Source organism: Anas platyrhynchos, chromosome 17 (genome assembly GCF_047663525.1).
Source record: "Anas platyrhynchos isolate ZD024472 breed Pekin duck chromosome 17, IASCAAS_PekinDuck_T2T, whole genome shotgun sequence".
Lineage (NCBI taxonomy): Eukaryota > Metazoa > Chordata > Aves > Anseriformes > Anatidae > Anas > Anas platyrhynchos.
Window position 1 is genome coordinate 1,538,909 of NC_092603.1, and position 26,146 is coordinate 1,565,054.

Sequence of the window (26,146 nt, forward strand, 5' to 3'; positions counted from 1 at the left end):
AGACTTCCAGTGATGGTGACTCCACCACTTCCCTGGGCAGCCTGTTCCAATGTCTAACAACCCTTTCAGTAAAGAAGTTCTTCCTAACATCCAACCTGAACCTCCCCTGGCTCAACTTCAGCCCATTCCCCCTCGTCCTGTCACCAGGCATGTGGGAGAACAGACCAACCCCCACCTCACTACAGCCTCCTTTAAGGTATCTGTAGAGAGCAATAAAGTTGCCCCTGAGCCTCCTTTTCTCCAGGCTGAACAAGCCCAGCTCCCTCAGCCACTCCTCGTAGGACTTGTTCTCCAGGCCCCTCACCAGCTTCGTCACCCTTCTCTGGACCCACTCAAGCACCTCGATGTCCTTCTTGTAGCGAGGGGCCCAAAACTGAACACAGTACTCGAGGTGCGGCCTCACCAGAGCCGAATACAGGGGGACGATCACCTCCCTAGCCCTGCTGGCCACACTGTTTCTGATACAAGCCAGGATGCCGTTGGCCTTCGTGGCCACCTGAGCACACTGCTGGCTCATATTCAGCCGACTGTCCACCATCACTCTCAGGTCCTTCGCTGCCTGACAGCTCTCCAACCACTCATCTCCCAGCCTGTAGCTCTGCTTGGGGTTATTGCACCCCAGGTGCAGGACCCAGCACTTGACCTTGTTAAACTTCATACAGTTGACCTCAGCCCATCGGTGCAGCCTATCCAGATCCTCCTGCAGAGCCTTCCTACCCTCGAGCAGATTTCTTTTTCAAGTCTAATTTCACCTTGGTTTCCAATTCCTCTTGCTTGTTTCCTGTGCTGCATACACTGGTGTAGAGGCATTTCAGGTGGGCTGTTGGTCGTATTGCATTTCTAGAACCCTTCCTGTTGTATTGGGACAGGTCACGAGAGTTTCCCTGCCATTACTTAGAGTGATGGTGTTCTCAGCCATGCTTTCTTGCTCGCCCTGCCTGCAAGCACTGCCATGCAAACTGCCATGCCATGCCCTGACCAACACGCCATGCTCTGTTCACCACGCTCCTGGACTCTTGCTCTCCCTAGGGTTCTGCCTTTATATGACAGAAAGGAGGCTTCTGGATCCTCCCATGCCTCATCAGCTGGCCTCACAAGGGCTGCTGAGTCCTAGCAGCTCCCTTGGATTCCTCGAATACCCTCGATGAAGGAAAACCCCTGCATGCCTCGATCCTCCACTCTGCTGCAGGACGCATCTGCCCTGGAGCCGATTGCCTCGTCTTCTTTTGTAATGATTTAAAATATTCCCACACTTGGAATTTCCATGTTCAGAAGTTCACTTATTTAATTACACAGAGTATTGCTAATTCTTTTACATTGAAATCCATGCTAAATAATTCATGCTTTCACGCACAAAGCCAAATTTATAAATGGAGTTAGGAACGGAGAACTGGAGCCCACAAATAGGGTTTGCAAACTTGAAGCAAAGGCGTGCCTGAAGTCTGAGTGCCCCCACCAGCTGACACAGGTCTCAGCATGCAGTGAGGTGCGCGGGGCAGCCTCTGGAACCACTGCCCCTCATTCTTGCCCTGCTCCTGCAGGACCAAGGAGACGTGAGCCAGGAGTGCAGAAATTTCTTCTCAGAAAGAATGGTTAGGCATTGGAACGGGTTGTCCTGGGAGTTGGTGGAGTCACTGTCCCTGGGGGCATTTAAGGAAAGTTTGGACGTGGTGCTTAGGGACATGGTTTATTGGGTAATAGTGGTGGCAGAGAGGTGGTTGGCCCAGATGTGAGAAACAAAGATGTGATTTTGCAGCAGAAGGTGTGTTTTTGCAGTGGAAAATGACACTATTCTTGCATACTTGGAAGGGATTTTGCAGGCATGGCAGTGGCGTAGCAGTGATGACCTTAGAGGTCTTTTCCAACTGTACTGGGTCTGTCTGGGATGTTAACTTTCCCTGCAGCAGCCCATACAGTGCTGTGCTCTGCACTTGGAGCTAGAACAGCAGTGGTATCACACCAGTGTTGTGTCTGCTGCTGAGCAGTGCTGGCACAGCATCGAGACTCTCTCTAACCCTCCTAGGGGGTGGGCAAAAAAGTGAGAAAAGAAACATCACCAGGGCAGCTGACCTAAACCAACCAAAGGGATATTTCATACCGTGTGATGTCACACTCAGCAATAAAAGGTGGAAAAAGGAAGAACAGAGGAGGGGTGGGCTCTCATTGTGAAAACGTCGGTCCTCCTCCCGAACACCGGCTACGTGAGTTGAGGCCCTCTTTCAAGGATGTGGTCAATCATTGCTCATTTGTGGGAAGTAGAGAGTAATTTCTTTCCTCTGCACTTCCACATAGCCTTTATTTGATTTGTTTGTTTGTTTGTTTGTTTTTCCCATTCCCCCTCCCTTTTCCCCTTTCCTTTTTTCCTTTTTTTTTTTTTCCCCTTCAGTTAAATTGCTTAGTTAACAATAACATTTCCTTAATATTTTTTTTTTCCTTTAGTTAAGTTATCCTTACCTCAACCCGTGAGTTGTTCTTTACTTTACTTCTTCCCCTCCTCATGTAGGGAGGGGGAGTGAGACAGCAGTTGTGGTGTTTAGTTGCCAAGCACAGTAAAACCACCACACCAACTTCAGTGATACCTTGATCTAGGGCTGAAGTCTGAGGCCACCTCCTGCCTCTGCTTGGAGGACTTCCAAGAGCTGGTGATGCCTCCTGTGGGCACAGCCTCTGCAGAGCCTGTGTGATGGAGGCTGGAAACTCTTTGGGTGCCCCCAGGGCAGGGAGGGCAATGAACCCAGGTGGGACAAGGGGGACCCAGGCACCAGCTGGGGAAGTGGGGCAGCTGGAGCTTTGGTTCCTCCTGGCTCTGACTCCCAGGACCAACACCAAGGAGACGGTCTGCTGCAAGACGCCTTCGCAGGCAGGAAAGCCTCAGGACAGAAAGCACCCAGCAAATGCCACTGCCAGACTCCATCTTCGTGTGCAAAACTTTATTTCACAGAATCATAGAATTGTAGAATATCCTGAGTTGGAAGGGACCCATAAGGATCATCAAGTCCAACTCCTGGCACAGCACAGGTCTGCCCAAAAGTTTAGACCATGGGACTAAGTGCACAGTCCAATCGCTTTTTAAATTCAGGCAGGCTTGGTGCAGTGAGTACTTGCCTGGGGAGCCTGTTCCAGTGTGCAACCACCCTCTTGGTGAAGAACCTCTTCCTGATGTCCAGCGTAAACTTCCCCTGCCTCAGCTTAATGCCATTCCCGTGGGTCCTATCACTGTTGTCTACAGAGAGTAGGTCACCTGCCTCTCCACTCCCCCTTGCAAGGAAGTTGTAGACCATGATGAGGTCCCCCCTCAGCCTCCTCTTCTTCAGGCTGAACAGGCCCAGTGCCCTCAGCCATCTTCGTCGCCCTCCTCTGGGCACTCTCCAACAGTTTAAAGTCCTCTTTGTACTGTGGTGCCCAGAACTGCACACAGTACTCGAGCTGAGGCCCCACCAGCGCAGAGCAGAGCGGGACAATCACTTCCCTCAACCAACGAGCAATGCCGTGCTTGATGCACCCCAGGGTACGCTTGCCACAGTTCTGTTGCTGCTGTGCCTTTTTGTGCTCCAGAGGGGGGAACAAAAAGCCCCCACAGGCTGCTCATGCTCAACACCAGGCACAGAGCAAAGATCAACCCCAACCTAGGAGGCAAAGGTGGCCTGCACTGGCCAGCAGCACACGGTGACCACATCCCTTGCCCTGGGGTCTGCAAGCAGTGCAAGCAGAGGGGAGAGGAGTGTGGAGAGCTGCTGCAGCCCCTGTGCTGCCCACTGTGGCTCGGGGGCAGGGTGAGACCCGTGGGTGCCAGCAGGGCTTGTGCCCCAGCACAGGAGTCCTATGCAGGGCAGAGCCCAAAGCACCACAGCTTCCCAAGCTCCACTTCCTTCAAGATTCCCACAGACCCAGTCCTTTCCAGTGCTTCTCCCCATGCTTCATGGGATGGATTCCACAGCATCCTGCCTTCCCCAACCCCTCCCACAGCATCCAACTCAGAAAGCATCCCAGCCCTGCAGCATCCTGGTCCCAGAGCATCCAACCACGAGAACAGCTTCGCTGCCCTCCACTGTAGCCGTGCTCCAGCTCAAATCCATCTTCCACTGGACTTTTCTGCCCTGCCACTTCAAGTTTCCTGTTCTTTTGGAGGTATGCAGCTTCCTTCAATAATGATTTAAAGTATTCACACACTGGGATTTTCCATGTTCAGAAGTTGATTTATTCATTTACAAGGAGTATTACGAATTCTTTTACATCTAAATCTCTGCTATACACTTCATGCTTTCACACTCAAAGCCAAGTTCATCACCGAAGCTAGAATTAGGGTTCCCAAACTTGAAGTAAAAGGGCTGCCTGAAGTCAGTACACCCACCATCTGCCACAGGTCTCAGCGTGGAAGGAGAAACACAGGGCAGCCCTTGGCCCCACTGCCCTTCATTCCTGCACTGCTCCTGCAGGATGAAGGAGAGGTGATGCAGGAGTGGCTGGAGAAGGGCAGGAGCTCCCCAGGGCTGGGGACAGGGTCTACAGGGTGCTGTCCCTCAGGCACAGCTGGGCATTCGTCCCCAGCCAGAACCAGGGGCGCATGCCCTCCCCTTTCAGGAAGACATCTGGGAAAGTGAAGATCTTGACCCGATTGTCAGGGTTTATAAAAGACACCTGCCCCTGGGTACAGTCCAGACAGACCCAGAGCCTTGTGGGGACAGGGGACAGGGCCAAGTGGGTGGGAGGAGATGTGAGAGACGTGAGCTGCCCCTCATTGTACTGCACAACCCAGATCCCTTCTTCAGGGCTCATGTTGATCTCCCCCTTCCTCTTCACCGATGCCCTGGCCACCCCCACAGCCAAAACTGATTACTTTCCCTTCTTCCCCTCTACTTCCACCTCCCAGAATGCACACCTACCTGTATTATGAGACAGCAGAAAATTTCTCTGTGCTGGAAGGAGAGGGGAGAGCTGGTCACAGCCCATGGCTGGTGCCCAGTGGGTGTGGGCAGGGTGAGGGGCCAGCCCTGGGCTTCTCTGTCCCAGCTGCCCACCCTCCCCTGCGCATTGCCTTGACATTGCCCTTGGGTTGAAGCTCAAGAACACTCACCCTGCTCTGCAGCTTGTTTCTCTGGAAAAAGAAGCAAAAGCAATGTCTGATGAGAGGGGAGAGCTTCTCGCCCCATGCCTGAACCCCAAACTGCTTTGTTATGGTGCAGGATACTCACTGAGCTTTGCATCTTTTTTCTCTGCCAAACAAAAGCAAAAAGAAAGCGTGATGGAAAAGGACATCTTGCCTTCTCAAAATGCCCACTGGTAAAACCCAAAGGCCTTCATTTGGGGGAGGGATGGGCACTCACCCAGCTCTGCAGTTAGATCCTCTGCAAAAGAAAAGCAAAAACACTTGGTGAGAGAGTACAGATTCTCATCACATGACAAGAACTCATTTTCTTTGGGTTTGGGGCCAGACACTCACTCAGTCTTGCAGATTGGTGCACTAGAAATGAGAAGAAAATCATGGTGAGAAGGAACAGCCTCCCATCCCATTGCGATGACCCCAGATACTTTCAGATGCAGATGGTGACTTACCCAGCCTTACATTCTTTTCCTCTGCAAAAGAAAGGGAAAAGCAATGCATGATCAGAGGAGAAAGCTTCTCCTCCCATAGCTTCCATTGGAAGACATGAAGTTCTTTCTGTTGGGGAGGGACACTCACCTAGGTCTGTAGACAGTTCCGCTGCAAAAGGAAAGCAAAGAAAAGCATGATCAGAGGGGACAGCTTCTCATCCCATGGCTGCTTCCATGGGAAGACCCCATGTTCCTTCATTTTGGGGAGGGACACTCACCCAGCCTTTTATTTTTTTGTTCTGGAAAAGAAAGGCAAAATCAATGCATGATCAGAAAGGACAGCTTCTTGTCATATGCCTGCTCCCATGGCTACGCCCCCAAATTTATTTTTCTAGGAAGTGGCCAAATATAACTTTGCTCCCAAAGGAGGGACCAGACTAATAGTGAGTGAAGTTCATCTGGGAGCATGGTTTGTGCAAGCAGAACAACCAGCACACAATCTTGTGTAGCTTTCAGTACGATGCCACCAAAAGACAACTGGAAGTGAATGTGGACATATAGAGGACGTCCCTGTCCCAGAAGCATCAGTGCCAAGTGGGACAACCCTGCAGTTCGCTTCCCGTCCCCACCTTGATCCCTGTTCCCTTCAGCCATCCCGGCCGTGTCCCGTGCCCAGGGCAGCCCCAGCCCCAGCACTCCCCACTCCCCTGTCAAGGTGAGGGGCCTGCCTAGGGCTGCTCTGACCCAGTTGCCTACCCTCCCCTGAACATCGTCTTCGTGTTTCTGAGTACACTCACCCAGCTCTGCTGCTTGTTCCTCTGAAGAAAAGAAAAAAAGAGGGAGAGAGGAAAGAAATGTCTGATGAGAGGGGAGAGCTTCTCATTCCATCGCTGGACCCCATACTGTTTGTTGTGGTGCAGGATACTCACCGAGTTCTGTATGCTTCCTCACTGTCAAACAAAAGCAGAAAGAATGCATGACAGAAAGGGACAACTTCCCATCCCACACTGCCCACCAATAGGGCCCAAATTCCTTCATTTTGGGGAGGGACACTCACCCAGCTCTGCAGTTAGTTCCTCTGAATAAGAAAAGCAAAAATACTTGGTGAGAGAGTACAGATTCTCATTACATGATTAGAACCCATTTTCTTTGGGTTCGGGGACAGAGACTCACGCAGTCTTGCAGATTGGCGCTCTACAAATGAGAAGAATATCACGGTGAGAGGAAACATCTTCCAATAGCATTGCGACACCTCAAATGCCTTCAGCTTTTAATGGAGACTTACCAGCGTTTGCACGGCATTCATCTGGAAAAGAAAGAGAAAATCCTTGGAGTGCTCTGTCCCAGCTGCCCACCCTCCCCTAAGTATCACCTTGGCCTTGCCCTGGGGCCCAAGCACATGGACACTCACCCAACTCTGCTGTTTGATCCACTGGAAGAGGAAAGCAAAAGCAAAGCAGGATAAGAAGGGAGAACTTTTCATCTGACTGATGCTTATGGGAGAACATTGGGTTTACGAATGCAGATTTACATATGCGTAGGGATATGGTTTAGTGGGGACTGTTAGTGTTAGGTTAGAGGTTGGACTCGATGATCTTGAGGTCTCTTCCAACCTAGAAATTCTGTGTGTGTGTGTGATAACTTTCCAACTTTTTTAATGGTAAGGAAAAAAAAAAACTCAAAGTGTGACCAGAAGGCAGTGCTTCACATTCCATGGCTACTCCCATAGCTAGACCCTTAAATATTTTTCTGAGATGAGTGGGCACAGAGCACATTCCTCCGAGTTTGGGAGGAACCAGACTAACAGGGAGCAAGGACCACGTTTGAGCAAGGCTTGTGCGTGTGGAGCAGTAAGGACAGACACTTGTGCAGCTCTCTGCACCGTGCCACCAAAACGCAAGGGGAAGGGAATGGGAATGGGTGGATGACATCCCTGTCCAAGAAGCGTCAGTGCAGAGTAGGGCAGCCCCGGAGCACGCTCCCTGTCCCCACCTTGATCCCCATTCCCTTCAGCCATCCCAGCTGTGTCCCGTGCCCAGGGTAGCCCCAGCCACAGCACTCCCTGCTCTCCTGTCAGGGTGAGGGTCCAGCCCTGGGCTGCTCTGTCGCAGCTGCCCACCCTCCCCTGCACATTGCCTTGGTGTTGCCCTGGGGCTCAAGGACGGGGACACTCACCCAGATCTGCAGCTTGTTTCTCTGAAATGGAAAGCAAAAATAGTGTCTGATCAGAAGGAAGAGCTTTTCAGCCCATGGATAGACTTTGAACACGTCATGAGTGGGAAATGACCAAATTGCACCCAGATTGGGAGAAACCTGACTAACAGTCAGCCAGAAGCAGCTTTAAGCAAGGCTGTGCACGTGGAGCAGTAAGGACAGACACTTGTGCAGCTCTCTGCACCATGCCACCAAAACACAAGTGGAAGTGAATGGGGATGGGTGGAGGACGTCCCTGTCCCAGAAGTCTCAGTGCAGAGCGGGGCAGACCCGCAGCTCGCTCCCCGTCACCACCTTGATCCCCCTTCCTTTCAGCCATCCCGGCCATGTCCCATGCCCAGGGCAGCCCCAGCCCCAGCACTCCCCACTCCCACCCCAGGCTCCAGCTGCTCCTGCAGCACCCCCGAGCCACCAGCACACAAGCCCCCAGAGCCCACCCAGACCAGGCCCTCCCGCAGGGACACCACTTCCCCAGGGGCTGGGGGCAGGGACTGCAAGGACTCACCCAGCTCTCGGCTCTGTGCCGCTGAAAAGCAAAGGCGGAGGAAGAGGTGGTGAGCAGAGCAGCTTGGTTGCTGGGTGGGAACATGTGCAGGGGGGCTGCGCCTTGCCACCAGCCCCACGCTGCAGCCACGCTCCCTGGCCTCCCACCCAAGACGATGCTAAGGCCTTTGGCATCCCCAGGAGAACATTCCCTTCCTCCTCCTACACACCTCCCTGGACCAGGGCTCAGCCCCGCTCCAGACCCAGGGGTGTCCCTGCAGAACACCTCCCTCCGCTCCATCCCTGCGCTGCCAGCTTACCTTGCTTTCGAAAGAGATAAACACCGAGGCCAATGGACACAGCCAAAAGCACAAGGACCACAGCCAGAGCCACCTTCCAGGGCTGGGCGTTGTTGAAGAAAGGAGCTGAGAAAAGGCACCAGGAAATGGGCTGTGTTTACATGCATGTGGATGGAAAAGCAAGTTCCAGACTTCTCTCGGCTCAGGACAAGTGCAGGGGCCAGGAACACCTCCCCATGGCTGTGCCATTTGTACCTGCGATGTGCAGCAACGATTCTCATTCCTGTTGCAGGCGGCTGCTCCTGACCATGCAGGACAAGGGCCCCTCCACGCTCCCGGTCACGATGATGGCGCCTTCGATTTCAAAGAGCCCCTCCTGGTCCTGGGAATGTGTCTGGGAGACCGAGGGCAGGTGCTGCCCGCGAGCATCCCTCCACAGCAGCTGCGGCAGCGGGTACCAGCCGGCCGATTGACACAGCACCCGGACGCCTCCGGCCTCGTAGCCCCCCAGGGAGAGGTGGGGGTCAGCGCCTGTGGCTGACGGAAGAGCACATGACTGGGGCTTGACTTGAGGGGGGATTCATTTCAATTCAAAGGCCCCATCTACTCCCGTGCCAATGCAGCCCTGCCCAGCCACTGCCTCAGGGGCTCAGGGACTGGGCACTCCACGTACCCAAGTAAACCCCAAACCACCACGGCTGGTGCCAGAACAAGAGAGCAGGTCTGCAGAATGCCAATGCCCCCAAATCGCCCAGAAAACCCAGGTGCCAAGGTTCAGCACCTCCAGGCAGTGTCTCTGCGCCAAGCTGGGCTGGTTCAAGTAGCCCTGAGAGTTCCAGGCAACATCTCAGGCCTCCCCCAGAATGAAAAGCAAAAGCAAGTTGACGTCCAGATGCTCAGAGGTTTCTACCCAGGCACAGTGTTTGTTCCCATGGTTGGCACAGCTGAAGGAGCTGCTCAGCAGCCTTTGCCCTCAAAGCTTCATGGGGATGGAGTTCAAAGAGGCCACTGAGACTGAATGAAATCATTTGGTTCTTTCTGAATAAAAAGCCTGCAAGGGGCACAAGTGTGCTCCTTGCTGGACAAGTGCTCACAGAGAGAGGAGGAGAAGCCCCATCAGACTTAACTTTTTGAGAGGCCTCTTAGATGGCCATGAGGATGGGATAGGGTCCTGGGTGGGACTCAGAAACTCAGGGACACCTGTACCATCCCCTGAAAGCCTCACCCCAGCCACTAACCTGACACCTCCAGATGCACCGTTGCTTCGTCATAAGCAACAGCATCTCCCACAGTGCAGACGTACAGGCCTTCATCCGAGGGTCTCAACCCGGAGATTCGCAAGTGCAGGCTTCCAGCAGAGAGACCATCTCTGACCAACTCTGTCCTCCCGGCATATGCCCCCATCTGCTCCCCGTACAGGTCCTCTCCATTGCGGTAGTGGTGCACTGTCTCAGAGATACTGTCCCGGATCCACCTGACCTCCAAGCTGCGAGCATGCCGGCGAGGGGACAAGTGGCAGGGCAGCACGACATCCTGCCCCACGGTGGCAATGAGAGGTTGGTCTGGTCCCTCCACTCTGAGCTGGGCTGTGCAATGGAGAAGGGCACAGAGAGGTGGTGAGATTTTGCCATCGTAAATTTAGGGGCAGTGAGTGACAAAGTTCGAGCTGTGTGTGAGTTGGTGCTTGCTGCGTCCCCCTTGTCCCATTGGAAACCACCAGGGAAACAGGAGAGGGAGAGGGAGGACGTGCAGGAGAAGGAGGTGTGCTGGGAGTGGGAGCCCTCTCTGCAGCATTCGGGCAGGTGAAGAAGAGACAGAAAGGGCAGCCAAGGCAGCACCCATATTATGTGAAAGAACCAAAGTGAAAGTGAAACCCAGTGGGGGCCGAGCTGTGGGCTCAAGTCCCCCCTTTCCCACAGCCTCTCCCCTGCCCCACATCAAGTCTGCCAGTCCCAGGGGGGAGAGCCCCCAGCAGCCCCGCAGGATCCTACCTGAGCCCAGCCGGAGGAGGAGCAGAGTGACGAGGGAAGTCAGGAGGCCCCTGGCATGGTCGGTGAGGCTGGGGCAGCCACAGCCCCAAGAGAGCCCCATCTGTGCTGCAGCGGGAGCAGGAGCTGGGGTCAGGACCTGAAGGAGAAGAGAGAGGGGACCGAGGGGCTGCAGGCACCACAGGCAGATGGGGAAGGAATCCCCTTGGGCCCGGGCACAAGGAGCCACAGCCAGCAGCGACTTGGAGAGGGCACAGAGCCTGCGCTTATCATGGGCTGGGGGACACAGCAGGCAGCCCCCAGGGGTTCTTCTCCAAGGGAGCCTCACCAAGAGAGAGGTCCCTCACTGCACCCAGAAGAGCTGCAGAAAGCACAAGGCTACGCCCAGGTTCCCTAACCTTTGCCCAACTCCTGGCAGCAATAACCCTCTGGGAGCAATTTTCCCCCTTAGTTGATTGGAGGAAATGGCTCCAGAGCAGAGAGGGATTGGAGGCTGCAGGGTATGGGGAGCAACTGGGTGCAAAGTCCAGTGCTGCCACAGTTCACTTAACATTGTGTGGGCAGAGAGGGATTGGAGGCTGCAGGGTATGGGGAGCAACTGGGTGCAAAGTCCAGTGCTGCCACAGTTCACTTAACATTGTGCGGGCAAAGAGCATGCCCTGCTCCTGGCTCCAATTAAGCAGTCACGGTAGAATGTCAGCTCACATTGGCTGGGATGTTTTTCTAGAGCTTAGGTGGGTAATGAATCTTTACATCCTCTGGAAGGGAGGTCAGGCAATATGGGAGGGCTACAGAGAAAAGGTTTGTCTTTATAAGCAAAATATTTGTACGCCCAAAGCTGACTTCACATTGAACCTGGACAGTACTGTGATGGGTATTGAAATGGACTTAGAAAAATATTTTAACTCCAAAAGTAGGACCAGAAAAAACATTGGTCTGTTAACTGATGGGGATGGTGTCCTAACAAACAAGGACATTGACAACAGAGAGATGTTTAACGCTTTCTTTGCCTTTGTCTTCAACATTGACAATGGGCACTGGGACCTGAGGTGCCATGTGCTGGAGTGTCATGACTGTGGGAATGATAAACTCCTAGCCAACCCTATATTTTTGTGGGATTTGCTTCTACATGTGGGTGTATACAAGACTATAGGGCCGTATAGGATTAATCCTAGATGAATCAGAGAACTGGCAGATGTCATCAGGAAATCTAAATAAATTACTTTTGAAATATCCTTCGGAATCTGGAGAGGTCATAGAATCATAGAGTATCCCGAGTTGGAAGGGACCCATAAGGATCCAACTGCTGGCACCGCACAGGACTGCCCAAAAGTTTAGACCCTGTGACTAAGTGCACAGTCCAATCACTTCTTAAATTCAGGCAGGATTGGTGCAGTGACTGCTTCCCTGGGGAGCCTGTTCCAGTGTGCAACCACCCCCTTCGTGAAGAACCTCTTCCTGATGTCCAGCCTAAACTTCCCCTGCTTAACGCCGTTCCCGTGGGTCCTATCACTTGTGTTTACAGAGAACAGGTCACCTGCCTCTCCAAGACCTGGACGGCGGTGTGTTTCCCCGAGCCCTCCATTTGAATAGCTACATCTACACTATGGCCTAGTGGGTGACATTGGTGGTAGAGGGATTGTTGGATCACATGACCTTGGAGGTCTTTTCCAACTTGAATCTGATCAGCTGAACTTCTCTGATCAGCTGAAGGCTGAGACCACCTGCTGCCTCTGAATGTGGAGATTCCAAGAGCCTGAAGCCTCCTGCGGGCACAGCCTCTGCAGAGCCTGTGTGATGGAAGCTGGAAGCTCTTTGGGTGCCCCCAAGGGCAGAGCAATGATCCAGCTGAGACAAGTGGGCACCAGGCACCAGATGGGGAAGTGGGGCAGCTGGAGCTTTGGTTCCTCCTAGCTTTGACTAACAGGACCAACACCAAGGAGACGATGGTCTGCTGAAAGACGCCTTCCCAAGCTGCAAAGCCTCAGGACAGAAAGCACCCAGCAAATGTCACTGCCAGACTCCATCTTCCTGTGCAATACTTCATTTGCCACAGTCTTGCTGCTACATATTGCATGGATGTTCTCCAGATGAGGGAACAAAGAGTTCCCTCAGGCTGCAAGAGTCTCTACAGGAACCCTGTGCAGGGCAAAGCCCAAAGCACCAGAGCTCCCCGAACTCCACCATGTTCAAGGTTCCCACAGACGCAGTCCTTTCCTGTGCTTTTCCCTGTCCTTCATGGGACGGATTTCATGGCATCCTGCCTCCCCCAAGTTCTCCCACAGCATCCAACTCAGAAAGCATCCCAGCCCCGCAGCATCCTGGCCCCAGAGCATCCAACCACGAGAACAGCTTCGCTGCCCCCCCGAGTAGACATGCACTGGCTCAAATCCAGCTTCCACTGGACTTTTCTGCCCTGCCACTTCAAGTTTCCTGTTCCTTTGGGGGTATGCAGCTTCCTTCAATAATGATTTAAAATATTCACACGCTGGGATTTTCTGTGTTCAGAAGTTGAATTATTTATTTACAAGTAGTATTACTAATTCTTTTACATCTAAATCCATGCTCTATACTTCATGCTTTCACACTCAAAGCCAAATTCATCACTGGAGCTAGAAACATGTTTCCCAAAAAGGAAGTAAAAAGGCTGCCTGAAGTCAGTACCCCCACCATCTGCTGCAGGTCTCAGCATGGAGGGAGAAACACAGGGCAGCCCCTGGCCCCACTGCCCCTCATTCCTGCAGTGCTCCTGCAGGATGAAGGAGAGGTGATGAAGGAGTGCCTGGAGAAGTGCAGGAGCTCCCCAGGGCTGGGGACAGGGTCTACAGGGTGCTGCCCCTCAGGTGCAGCTGGGCATTTGTCCCCAGACAGAACCAGGGGCGCATGCTCTCCCCTTTCAGGAAGGCGTCTGTGAAAATGAAGATCTCGACCCCATTGTCAGCATTGATAAAAGACACCTGCCCCTGGGTACAGTCAAGACAGACCCAGGTCCTCGTGGGGACAGGGGACAGGGCCAAGTGGGTGGGAGGAGATGTGAGAGACGTGAGCTGCCCCTCCTTGTACTGCACAGCCCAGATCCCTTCTTCAGGGCTCATGTTGATCTCCCCCTTCCTCTTCACCGATGCCCTGGCCACCCCCACAGCCAAACTTGAACACTTTCCCTTCTCCCCCTCTACCTCCACCTCCCAGCAGTGCCTCCCCTCTCTGAACTCCTCACGGCCCAGAACACAGCATCTAGTGTCAAATCTCTCCGGGGTGCTGGGCACCTGCTGCCATTTACTTTCCCATCTCACACTGGTCTTTTCCTGAGACAGGACAAGCATGGGATGAGCCGTGCGTGGATCCAGGGTCACCTTCACTGCAGGGACAGAAGGAGCCAGGCCATCAGGGGCAGAGCTCAGCCCTGGGCAGGCTTTCCCCAGCTTGGGGCCAGGAGCTGCCCCACGGGGCAGGAGATGGGGCACCTCTTGGCTCCTGAACATGCCCCACCAAGGGCAGGAGGAGCACTGCAGAGGGCAACTCAACACACACCTACCTGTATTTTGAGGCAGCAGAAACCTTCTCCATGCTGGAAGGAGAGGGGAGAGCAGATCACAGCCCGCGGCTGGTGCCCAGTGGGTGTGGGCAGGGTGAGGGGCCAGCCCTGGGCTGCTCTGTCCCAGCTGCCCACCCTCCCCTGCACATCACCTTGACATTGCCCTTGGGCCCAAGCTCAAGAACACTCACCCAGCTCTGCAGCTTGTTCCCCTGGAAAAAGAAGCAAAAGCAGTATCTGATGAGAGGGGAGAGCTTCTTACCCCATGCCTGAATCCCAAACTGCTTTGTTATGGTGCAGAATGCTCACTGAGCTTTGCATCTGTTTTCTCTGCCAAACAAAAGCAAAAAGAAAGCATGATGGAAAGGGACATCTTGCCTTCTCAAAATGCCCACTGTTAGAACCCAAATTCCTTCATTTGGGGGAGGGATGGGCACTCACCCAGCTCTGCTTCTTGTTCCTCTGAAGAAAAGAAAAGCAAAAACACTTGGTCAGAGAGTACAGATTCTCATTACAAGACAAGAACTCATTTTCTTTGGGTTTGGGGCCAGAGACTCACTCAGTCTTGCAGATTGGTGCGCTAAAAATGAGAAGAAAATCATGGTGAGAGGGAACAGCCTCCCATACAATTGCTATGACCCCAAATACTTTCAGATGCTGATGGAGACTTACCAGCCTTTTGATGGTATTGATCTGGAAAATAAAAAGAAAATGAATGCATGATCAGAGAGGAAAGCTTCTCCTGCCATAGCTCCCATTGGAAGACATGAAGCTCATTCTGTTGGGTAGGGACACTCACCCAGCTCTGCTTTCAGTTCCGCTGCAAAAGGAAAGCAAAGGCAATGCATGATCAGAGGGGACAGCTTCTTGTCATATGCCTGCTCTCATGGCTACACCCCCAAATATATTCTTCTAGGAAGTGGCCAAATATTACTTTGCTCCCAAAGGAGGGACCAGACTAAAGTGAAGCTCAGCTGTGAGCATGGCTTGTGCAAGCAGAACAACCAGCACAGAAACTTGTTCAGCTTTCAGTACGATGCCACCAAAAGACAAGTGGAAGTGAATGGGGAGCATGTGGAGGACGTCCCTGTCCCAAAAGCATCAGTGCTGAGTGGGGCAGCCTCGCAGCTTGCTCCCTCTCCCCACCTTGATCCCCGTTCCCTTCAGCCATCCCGACCATGTCCCATGACCAGGGCAGCCCCAGCCCCAGCACTCCCCACTCCCCCATCAGGGTGAGGGGCCAGCCCTGGGCTGCTCTGTCCCAGTTGCCTGTCTTCCCCTGAACATCGCCTTTGTGTTGCCAAGGGCACTCACCCAGCTCTGCTGCTTGTTCCTCTGAAGAAAAATAAAAAAGAGGGGGAGAGAAAAGAAATGCCTGATGAGAGGGGAGAGCTTCTCATTCTATTGCTGGACCCCATACTCTTTGTTGTGGTGCAGGATACTCACCGAGTTCTCTATCCTTCCTCACTGTCAAACAAAAGCAAAAAGAATGCATGATAGAAAGGGACAATTTCCCATCCCACACTGCCCACCAGTAGGGCCCAAATTCCTTCATTTTGGGGAGGGACAATCACCCAGCTTTTTATCTTTTTGTTCTGGAAAATAAAGGCAAAAGCAATGCATGATCAGAGGGGACAGCTTCTTGTCATATGCCTGCTCCCATGGCTATGCCCCCAAATTTATTCTTCTAGGAAGTGGCCAAATATAACTTTGCTCCCAAAGGAGGGACCAGACTAATAGTGAGTGAAGTTCATCTGTGAGCATGGCTTGTGCAAGCAGAACAACCAGCACACAATCTTGTGCAGCTTTCTGTACGATGTCACCAAAAGAGAGGTGTAAGTGAATGGGGATTGGTGGAGGATGTCCCTGTCCCAGAAGCATCAGTGCCAAGTGGGACAACCCTGCAGTTCGCTTCCCGTCCCCACCTTGATCCCTGTTCCTTTCAGCCATCCCGGCCGTGTTCTATCCCCAGGGCAGCCCCGCACTCCCCACTCCCTCATCCGGGTGAGGGGCCCACACAGGGCTGCTCTGACCCAGTTGCCCACTGTCCCCTGAACATTGCCTTCGTGTTGCCGAAGACACTCCCCCAGCTCTGCTGCCTGTTCCTCTGAAGAAAAAAAAAAAAAAAAGATGGGGATTGAAAAGAAATCTCTGATGAGAGGGGAGAGCTTCTCATTCTATTGCTGGACCCCATACTGTTTGTTGTGGTGGAGGATACTCACTGAGTTCTTTATCCTTCCTCACTGTCAAACAAAAGCAAAAAGAATGCATGATAGAAAGGGACAACTTCCCATCCCACACTGCCCACCAATAGGGCCCAAATTCCTTCATTTTGGGGAGGGACACTCACCCAGCTCTTCAGCTAGGTCCTCTGAATAAGAAAAGCAAAAATACTTGGTGAGAGAGTACAGATTCTCATTACATGATGAGAACCCATTTTCTTTGGATTTGGGGCCAGACACTCACGCAGTCTTGCAGATTGGCGCTCTAGAAATGAGAAGAAAATCATGGTAGAGGGAACAGCTTCCCATCCCACCGCGATGACCCCAAATACTTTCAGATTTTGATGGAGACTTACCAGCCTTTGCACAGTATTCGTCTGGAAAAGAAAGAGAAAATCCTTGGAGTGTTCTGTCCCAGCTGCCCACCCTCCCCTAAGTATCACCTTGGCCTTGTCCTGGGGCCCAAGCACATGGACACTCACCCAAATCTGCTGCTTGATCCGCTGGAAAAGGAAAGCAAAAGGAAAGCAGGATAAGAAGGGAGAACTTCCCATCTGACTGATGCTTATGGGAAAATATTGGGTTTACAAATGCAGACTTACCTAACTGTCCAGCTTTTTTAATGGGAAAGAAAAAAAAAGTCAATGTGTGACCAAAAGGAAGTGCTTCACATTCCATGGCTACTCCCTTACCTAGACCCTTAATTATTCTTCTGAGTTGAGTGTGCACAGAGCACCTTCCTTGGAGTTTGGGTGGGACCAGACTAACATGGAACAAGACCCAACTTTGAGCAATGTTTGTGCACGTGGAGCAGTAAGGACAGACACTTGTACAGCTCTCTGCACCATGCCACCAAAACACAAGGGGAAGTAAAGGGAGACAGGTGGAGGATGTCCCTGTTCAAGAAGTGTCAGAGCAGAGCGGGGCAGCCCCACGGCTCACTCCCCGTCCCCACCTTGATCCCCGTTTCTTTCAGCCATCCCGGCCGTGTCCCATGCCCAGGGCAGCCCCAGCCCCAGCACTCCCCACTCCCACCCCAGGCTCCAGCTGCTCCTCCAGCACCCCTGAGCCACCAGCACACAAGCCCCCAGAGCCCACCCAGACCAGGCCCTCCCACACAGACACCACTTCCGCAGGGGCTGGGGGCAGGGACTGCAAGGACTCACCCAGCTCTCGGCTCAGTGTCGCTGAAAACCAAAGGTGGAGGAAGAGGTGGTGAGCAGAGCAGCTTGGTTGCTGGGTGGGAACATGTGCAGGGGGGCTGCACCTTGCCACCAGCCCCACGCTGCAGCCATGTTCCCTGGCCTCCCACCCAAGGCCTCTTACCTTCTCCCCTGCCTTCGTTGCCCACAGCAGAGGCCCAAGACGATCCTAAGGCCTTTGGCATCCCCAGGAGAACATTCCCTTCCTCCTCCTACGCACCTCCCTGGGCCAGGGCTCAGCCCCGCTCCACACCCAGGGGGGTCCCTGCAGAACACCACCCTCCGCTCCATCCCTGCGCTGCCAGATTACCTTGCTTTCGGAAGAGATAAACACCGAGGCCAATGTACACAGTCAAAAGCACGAGGACCAGAGCCAGAACCACTATCAAGGGCTGGGCGTTTAGGAAAAAGGGATCTGAGAAAAGGTACCAGGAAAAGGGCTGTATTTAAATGCCTGGGATTAGAAAAGCAAGACCCAGACTTCTCGCAGCTCAGGACAAGTGCAGGGGCCAGGAACACATGCACGATCTCCTTAAAGCATCAATCCAGCCACTAACCTGACACCACCAGATGCACCGTTGCTTCATCATAAGCATCACCATCTTTCACAATACAGACATACTGGCCATCATCAGAAGGTCTCAGCCCCGTGATTCGTAAGTCCAGGCTTCCAGCAGAGAGACCATCTCTGACCAACTCTGTTCTCCCGGCATATGCCTGCATCTGCTCCCCGTACAGGTCCTCTCCATTGCGGTAGTGGTGCACTGTCTCAGAGAACTTGTCCCGGATCCACCTGACCTCCAAGCTGCGAGCATCGTGTTGAGGGGACAAGTGGCAGGGCAGCACGACATCCTGCCCCATGGTGGCAGTGACAGGCTGGTCTGGTCCCACCACTCTGAGCTGGGCTGGGTCATGAAGAAGGGTACAGAGAGATGGTGAGACTTTGCCATTGTAAATGTAGGGTCAGTGAGTAACAAAGGGTGAGCTCTGCGTGAGTTCGTGTGTGCTGTGTCCGCCTTGTCCTGTTGGATACTGAGGCAACAAGAGAGGGAGAGGGAGGACGTGCAGGAGAAGGAGGTGTGCTGGGAGTGGGAGCTCTCTCTGCAGCGTTCATGTAGGTGAAGATGAGCCAGAAAGTGCAGCCGAGGCAGTGCCCTTATTGCATGGAATAACCAAAGGGAAAGCGAAACCGAGTGGGGGACGAGCTGTGGGCTCAGGTCCCCCCTGTCCCACAGCCGCTCCCCTGCCCCACAACATGAGGTCTGTCAGGCCCAGGGGGAAGAGCCCCCAGCAGCCCCGCAGAATCCTACCTGAGCTCAGCCAGAGGAGGAGCAGAGTGACGAGGGAAGTCAGGAGGCCCCTGGCATGGCCAGTGAGGCTGGGGTGGCTGCAGCCCCAGGAGAGCCCCATCTGTGCTGCAGCAGGAGCAGGAGCTGTGGGCAGGACCTGAAGCAGAAGAGAGAGGGGACTGAGGGGCTGCAGGCACCACAGGCAGATGGGGAAGGAGTCCCCCTGGGCCCGGGCACAAATAGCCACAGCCAGCAGCACCTTGGGCAGGGCGCAGAGCTTGCGCTTTTATCACGGGCTGGGGGACACAGCAGGCAGCCCCCAGGGGTTCTTCTCCAAGGGAGTCCCACTGACAGAGAGGTCCCTCACCACACCTAGTCGATCTGCAGAAAGCACAAGGCTACGCCCAACTTCCCTAACCTTTGCCCAGTTCCTGCCTGCAATAACCCTCTGGGAGCACCTTTGTCCCTGGGGCAATGGGAGCAAGTGTCCTGGGAGCTCTAGAGGCCTGGCACCACCATCCCATCACAGCTGGGTGCCCTCCCCAATGCCTTCAGCAAGCACAAGGGGCTTGTCCCCAGCAGGAGCCTCACCAGAACACCAGGGAATGCTACTGACTGAGCTCACTGTCTGGGTTATGGGGACTGCAGTCTTTCCCTGATGCTTCGACTCCGCCACTCCTCAATTCACTCTGCTCCTGCTCCTCAGGGGGTCCCTCCTGTGGGATGCCGTGCTTCCCAAACTGATCCTGCGTGGTCCTTACTCCGGCATCCCAGTTGTCTGCCCTCCCTGCACGCCTTTTTATGCAGAGGGATGGAGAGTTCTTACGCTCTAAGGAAAACATCCTTAGAGTCTCCATCTCTCCTCAGCTCCTTTGTTCCATAGGATGGTGTTCCAGGGGATCTCATCCTCTAGGTCTTTAAATAGCTTGAAGTTTGCTCTTTGGGAGTTCAGGTTCCTGCCTTTGCCCTTTGCCAGGCTCATATTCCTTGAGATCACAAACTCCTTCCCTGTGGTTGATCTTTCTGTGGACTTTGCTAGTTCTCAAAGAGTCTCCTCTTTCCTGCCTTAGAACATTGTATCAATTATGCAGAGGCACTTCGGGGCAGGGGGAAGACTCTTCCTTCGTCTCCGATCACAGACGAGGGTCCACCCTCCTTTGTCCCGTGCTTCAAATATGCTTATTTTGGGCTGAATGCTTGTCTCCCTACCCCTTGCCTGGACTTAAGGCAGGGCTGTTGCTCAGCCCGTATCAGCATATAATAACATTTATCAATCTCCTGCTCAGTTTCCCACATGCTATGCTGCCTGGTGAGCTCCTCTCCCAACTGAGCCACCTGTTTGAAGAGCTCACCCAGCTGAGGGCACACTTGCACCCATGACATCCACCTCTGCCTTCAGGCCCTAAGGGGACCTCCAGAGACTGGAGCTCCCTGGAAGTGAGGGGTTGGGCTGCTCTTCCCATCCTCAGGAGGTCTGTTTGTGGGGAGGCATCTACCCAGGGAGGTTGCGGACCCCCATTTGGGTTTCAGCTGCAGACCGGCAGACATGGCGAGTGGACACCATTTCTTCAGCAGAAGGTCCTTCCCAGAACAGAGATATGACCAACCCTGCTCGACCTTCTTGCTCGTCCTGCCTGCAAGCACTGCCATGCAAACTGCCATGCCATGCCCTGACCGACACGCCATGCTCTGTTAACCACGCTTCTGGACTCTCACTCTCCCTAGGGTTCTGCCTTTATATGACAGAAAGGGGGTTTCTAGTTCCTCCCATGCCTCATCAGCTGGCCTCGCGAGGGCTGCTGAGTCCTAGCAGCTCCCTTGGATTTCTCAAATACCCTCGATGAAGGAAAACCCCTGCATGCCTCGATCCCCCACTCTGCTGCAGGACGCATTGCCCCGGAGCTGATTGCCTCGGCTTCCTTTGTAGTGATTTAAAATATTCCCACACTTGGAATTTGTAGCGAGGGGCCCAAAATTGAACACAGGGGTACAGGGTAGCCACTGGCCCCACTGACCCTCATTCTTGCCCTGCTCCTGCAGGACCAAGGAGACGTGAGCCAGGAGTGCAGAAATTTCTTCTCAGAAGGAATGGTTAGGCATTGGAATGGGTTGTCCTGGGAGTTGGTGGAGTCACTGTCCCTGGGGGCGTTTAAGGAAAGGCTGGATGTGGTGCTTAGGGACATGGTTTAATGGGTAATAGTGGTGGCAGAGAGGTGGTTGGCCCAGATGTGAGAAACAAAGATGTGATTTTGCAGTAGAAGGTGTGCTTTTGCAGTGGAAAATGACTCTATCCGTGCATAATTGGAAGGGATTTTTAAGTCATGACAGTGGCGAAGCAGTGATGACCTTAGAGGTCTTTTCCAGCTGTACTGGGTCTTGCTGGGATGTTAACTTTCCCTGCAGCAGCCCATACAGTGCTGTGCTCTGCACTTGGAGCTAGAACAGCAGTGGTATCACACCAGTGTTGTGTCTGCTGCTGAGCAGTGCTGGCACAGCATCGGGGCTCTCTCTAACCCTCCTAGGGGGTGGGCAAAAAAGTGAGAGAAGAAACATCACCAGGGCAGCTGACCGAAACCAACCAAAGGGATATTCCATACCATGGTCAATCATCGCTCATGTGTGGGAAGTAGAGAGTAATTTCTTTCCTCTGCTCTTCCAAATAGCCTTTATTGGATTTGTTTGTTTGTTTGTTTGTTTTTTCCCTTTCCCCCTCCCTTTTCCCCTTTCCTTTTTTCCTTTTTTTTTCTTTTTTTTTTTTTTTTTTCCCCTTTAGTTAAATTGCTTAGTTAACAATAACATTTCCTTAATACTTTTTTTTCCTTTAGTTAAGTTATCCTTATCTCAACCCGTGAGTTGTTCTTTACTTTACTTCTTCCCCTCCTCATGTAGGGAGGGGGAGTGAGACAGCAGTTGTGGTGTTTAGCTGCCGAGCACAGTAAAACCACCACACCAACTTCAATGATTCCTTGATCTAGGGCTGAAGTCTGAGGCCACCTGCTGCCTCTGCTTGGAGGACTTCCAGGAGCTGGTGATGCCTCCTGTGGGCACAGCCTCTGCAGAGCCTGTGTGATGGAGACTGGAAACTCTTTGGGTGCACCCAGGGCAGGAAGGGCAATGAACCCAGGTGGGACAAGGGGGTCCCAGGTACCAGCTGGGGAAGTGGGGCAGCTGGAGCTTTGGTTCCTCCTGGCTCTGACTCCCAGGACCAACACCAAGGAGATGGTCTGCTGCAAAACTCCTCCGCATGCAGCAAAGCCTCAGGACAGAAAGCACCCAGCAAATGCCACTGCCAGACTCCATCTTCCTGTGCAAAACTTTATTTCACAGAATCATAGAATTGTAGAATATCCCGAGTTGGAAGGGACCCATAAGGATCATCAAGTCCAACTCCTGGCACAGCACAGGTCTGCCCAAAAGTTTAGACCATGGGACTAAGTGCACAGTCCAATCGCTTTTTAAATTCAGGCAGGCTTGGTGCAGTGAGTACTTCCCTGGGGAGCGCGTTCCAGTGTGCAACCACCCTCTTGGTGAAGAACCTCTTCCTGATGTCCAGCGTAAACTTCCCCTGCCTCAGCTTAATGCCATTCCCGTGGGTCCTATCACTGTTGTCTACAGAGAATAGGTCACCTGCCTCTCCACTCCCCCTTGCAAGGAAGTTGTAGGCCATGATGAGGTCCCCCCTCAGCCTCCTCTTCTTCAGGCTGAACAGGCCCAGTGCCCTCAGCCATCTTCGTCGCCCTCCTCTGGACACTCTCCAACAGTTTAAAGTCCTCTTTTTACTGCGGTGCCCAGAACTGCACACAGTACTCGAGATGAGGCCGCACCAGCGCAGAGCAGAGCGGGACAATCACTTCCCTCAACCGACGAGCAATGCCGTGCTCGATGCACCCCAGGGTACGCTTGCCACAGTTCTGTTGCTGCTGTGCCTTTTTGTGCTCCAGACGGGGGAACAAAAAGCCCCCACAGGCTGCTCATGCTCAGCACCAGGCACAGAGCAAGGATCAACCCCAAACTAGGAGGCAAAGGTGGCCTGCACTGGCCAGCAGCACACGGTGACCACATCCCTTGCCCCGGGGTCTGCAAGCAGTGCAAGCAGAGGGGAGAGGAGCGTGGAGAGCTGCTGCAGCCCCTGTGCTGCCCGCTGGGGCTCAGAGGCAGGTTAACACCTGTGGGTACCAGTAGGGCTTGTGCCCCAGTCCAGGAGTCCTGGGCAGGGCAGAGCCTAGGGGCTACAAGGGGCCTGGTCCTTGCTGGCAGCATCCCAGCCCTCCTCCAGCAGCAGGAAGGAACACACGGAGCAGCCCCTGGCCCCACTGCCCCTCATTCCTGTGCTGCTCCTGCAGAACCAAGGAGAGGTGATGCAGGAGTGGCTGGAGAATCACAGGAGCTCCCCTGGGCTTTGGACGTGGTGTGGGGGGTGCTGTCCCTCAGGCACAGCTGAAATCCCTCTGTCCACACCAGAAACCAGGGGCGGATGGGCTTTGTATCGAAGTTGGCTGCTGGGAACTGAAAGATCTCAACGCCATTGTCAGCATTGATAAAAGACACCTGCTGCTGGGTACAGTCCAGACAGACCCAGATCCTTGTGGGGATAGAGGACAGGGACAAGGGCGTGCGAGGTAACGTCAGAGATTTGAGTTGCCCTTGTTGGTACCGCACAGCCCAGATCCCTTCTTCAGGAGTCATTTTGTAAAAGCCAGTTCTGGTCACAGAAGCCCAAGCCACCCCCACACCCCACCAAGAATACGTATCCATCTTCCCCTCCACCTCCACCAACCAGCAGTGCCTCCCCTCTTCAAACTCCTCACGTCCCAACACGCAGCACCAACTGTCAAATCTGTCCAGGCTGTAAGGTAACTGCTGCTGTTCACTTTGAAATCTTACTCTCCTGTGGTCCTCTGACAGGACGAGCCGGGGATGAGCCGTGTCCGGATCCAGGGTCACCTTCACTGCAGGGACAGAAGGAGCCAGGCCATCAGGGGCAGAGCTCAGCCCTGGGCAGGCTTTCCCCAGCTCGGGGCCAGGACCTGCCCCACGGGGCAGGAGATGGGGCACCTCTTGGCTCCTGAACATGCCCCACCAGGGGCAGGGGAAGCACCACAGAGGGCAACCCAGTGCACATTTACCTGTATTGTGAGGCAGCAGAAACTTTCTCCATGCTGGAAGGAGAGGGGAGAGCTGGTCACAGCCCGTGGTTGGTACCCAGTGGGTGTGGGCAGGGTGAGGGGCCAGCCCTGGGCTGCTCTGTCCCAGCTCCCCTGCACATCACCTTGGTGTTGCCCTAGGGCCCAAGCTCAGGGACACTCACCCAGCTCTGCAGCTTTTTTCTCTGAAAAGGAAAGTGAATATAATGCATGATCAGGGGGGAGAGTTGCTCAGCCCATGGCTTCTTTCAAGGGAAGACCCCACTTCCCCTTAGCTAGGGAGGGAAACTCACCAAGCATTGCATGTTCTTCCGCTGCAAAAGAAAGAAAAAAGGAAAACATGATCAGAGATCATAGTTTCTGATCCCATAGCTCTCACTCAGACATTTTATATATATATATATATATATATATATATATATATATATATATTTGTTTGTTTGTTTAGAGAGTGAGACTTACCCAGGTCTACAGCTTGTTTCTCTGGAAAACAAAAGAAAAAGGAATTAATGGTCAGAGGAAGAAATTTGTTATCTCTTGCAAAAACCCAAATTCCTGCTCTCCCTGGAGTGAGAAAACACAGAAAAGACGAAAAGTGAATGGGGATCGCTAGAATGGGGACAGAGCACCTTGCTCCCAGATTCAGAAGGACCAGACTAACAGGGAGCAAGGACCCAGCTTGGAGCAAGGCTCGTGCACGTGGAGCAGTAAGGACAGACACTTGTGTAGCTCTCTGCACCACGCCACCAAAACACAAGGGGAAGTAAAGGGAGATGGGTGGAGGACGTCCCTGTCTTGGAAACATCAGTGCAGAGCAGGGCAGCCCTGCAGCTCGCTCCCCATCCCCACCTTGATCCCCGTTCCTTTCAGCCATCCCGGCCGTGTCCCTTCCCCAGGTCAGCCCCAGCCCCAGCACTCCCCACTCCCACACCAGGCTCCAGCTGCTCCTCCAGCACCCCCGAGCCACCAGCACACAAGCCCCCAGAGCCCACCCAGACCAGGCCCTCCCACACAGACACCACTTCCGCAGGGGCTGGGGGCAGGGACTGCAAGGACTCACCCAGCTCTCGGCTCAGTGTCGCTGAAAACCAAAGGTGGAGGAAGAGGTGGTGAGCAGAGCAGCTTGGTTGCTGGGTGGGAACATGTGCAGGGGGGCTGCGCCTTGCCACCAGCCCCACGCTGCAGCCATGCTCCCTGGCCTCCCACCCAAGGCCCCTTGCTCCAGACCCACACAGGTCCCTGCAGAACACCTCCCTCTGCTCCATCCCTGCACTGCCAGCTTACCTTGCTTTCGAAAGAGATAAACACCAAGGCCAATGGACACAGCCAAAAGCACGAGGACCAGAGCCAGAGCCACCATCCAGGGCTGGGCATTGTGGAAGAAGGGAGCTGAGAAAAGACACCAGGAAAAGGGCTGTGTTTCCATGCACGTGGATGGAAAAGCAAGACCCAGACTTCTCCCGGCTCAGGACAAGTGCAGGGGCCAGGAACACCTCACCCTGGCTGAGCCATTTGTACCTGCGATGTGCAGGGATGATTCCCGTTCCTGCTGGAGGCGGCTGCTCCTGACCACGCAGGACAAGGGCCCTTCCACGCTCCCGGTCACGATGATGGCACCTTCGATTTCAAAGAGCCCCTCCTGGTTCTGGGAATGTGTCTGGGAGACCGAGGGCAGGTGCTGCCCGCGAGCATCCCTCCACAGCAGCTGTGGCAGCGGGTACCAGCCGGCCGATCGACACAGCACCCGGACACCTCCGGCCTCGTAGCCCCCCAGGGAGAGGTGGGGGTCAGCACCTGTGGCTGGGGGAAGAGCGTGTGGCTGGGGCTTGACTTGGAGAGGGATTCAGTTCCAAGGCAAAGACCCCATCTGCTCCCATGCCAGCCACAGCCCAGACCAACCATGGCCCCAGGGATTCTCAGACCTGGCAATCCACGCACCTACCCTCATCCCAGACAACCCTAGCTGGTGCCAGAACCAGAGAAAAGGGATGCACATGTACAATGCCAGTGGCCACAAATTACCCAGGAAACCCAGGTGCTGAGCTTCAGCACCTCCAGGCAGCTTCTCTGCACCAAGCTGTGCTGGTTCAAGAAGCCCCGAGACTTCCAGACAATGTCTCACGTCTCCCCCAGCATGAAAAGCAAAACCCAAAAGACGTCCAGCTGCTCAGAGGTCTCTTCCCTGTTCCAGGCACTGTGTTTGGTAGCGTCATAGGCACAGATGAAGGTGCTGCTCAG

General features: G+C 53.8%; 1 protein-coding gene and 1 long non-coding RNA gene across 4 annotated transcripts; both read right to left on the reverse strand.

The window, feature by feature from the left end:
* Positions 1-4,183: 4,183 nt before the first annotated feature.
* Positions 4,184-10,899, reverse strand: LOC139998912 (uncharacterized). Of its 3 annotated transcripts, XM_072024933.1 has the most exons (18): positions 10,520-10,899; positions 9,767-10,114; positions 8,784-9,065; positions 8,550-8,654; positions 8,252-8,272; positions 6,706-7,728; positions 6,590-6,610; positions 6,462-6,482; positions 6,330-6,350; positions 5,811-5,831; positions 5,681-5,701; positions 5,554-5,574; positions 5,441-5,461; positions 5,325-5,345; positions 5,193-5,213; positions 5,075-5,095; positions 4,884-4,916; positions 4,184-4,430 (listed from the first exon to the last, which is right to left on the reverse strand). In XM_072024933.1, exons 6-18 carry the CDS (start codon positions 6,761-6,763, stop codon positions 4,414-4,416), a joined length of 318 nt encoding a protein of 105 aa, XP_071881034.1. In that variant the 5' UTR covers positions 6,764-7,728; positions 8,252-8,272; positions 8,550-8,654; positions 8,784-9,065; positions 9,767-10,114; positions 10,520-10,899; the 3' UTR covers positions 4,184-4,413. The 3 variants fall into 3 exon arrangements, 2 of the variants coding, with proteins under 2 accessions (XP_071881034.1, XP_071881033.1); XM_072024932.1 differs by having other exon boundaries at positions 6,462-6,726; positions 6,818-7,728; XR_011803875.1 differs by lacking the exons at positions 4,184-4,430; positions 4,884-4,916; positions 5,075-5,095; ... (4 more) ...; positions 5,681-5,701; positions 5,811-5,831 and having other exon boundaries at positions 6,330-6,726; positions 6,818-7,728.
* A 7,139-nt stretch (positions 10,900-18,038) lies between these two features.
* Positions 18,039-19,169, reverse strand: LOC139998938 (uncharacterized). Its single transcript, XR_011803888.1, has 3 exons — positions 19,024-19,169; positions 18,786-18,921; positions 18,039-18,380 (listed from the first exon to the last, which is right to left on the reverse strand). It is a non-coding gene; the product is annotated as an uncharacterized lncRNA (long non-coding RNA).
* Positions 19,170-26,146: the final 6,977 nt, after the last annotated feature.

Excerpts from the sequence above, each read along its gene's own strand:
- LOC139998912 (XM_072024932.1), bottom strand. The coding sequence starts at position 6,570 with ATGAAGGAATTTGGGCCCTATTGGTGGGCAGTGTGGGATGGGAAGTTG. Across the intron at positions 5,702-5,810 it reads ACAAAAAAATAAAAGGCTGG|CGGAACTGTCTACAGACCTA; the intron begins GTGAGTGTCCCT and ends TTCCTTTTGCAG. Across the intron at positions 5,462-5,553 it reads GGAAAAGAATGTAAGGCTGG|TGCACCAATCTGCAAGACTG; the intron begins GTAAGTCACCAT and ends TCTCATTTCTAG.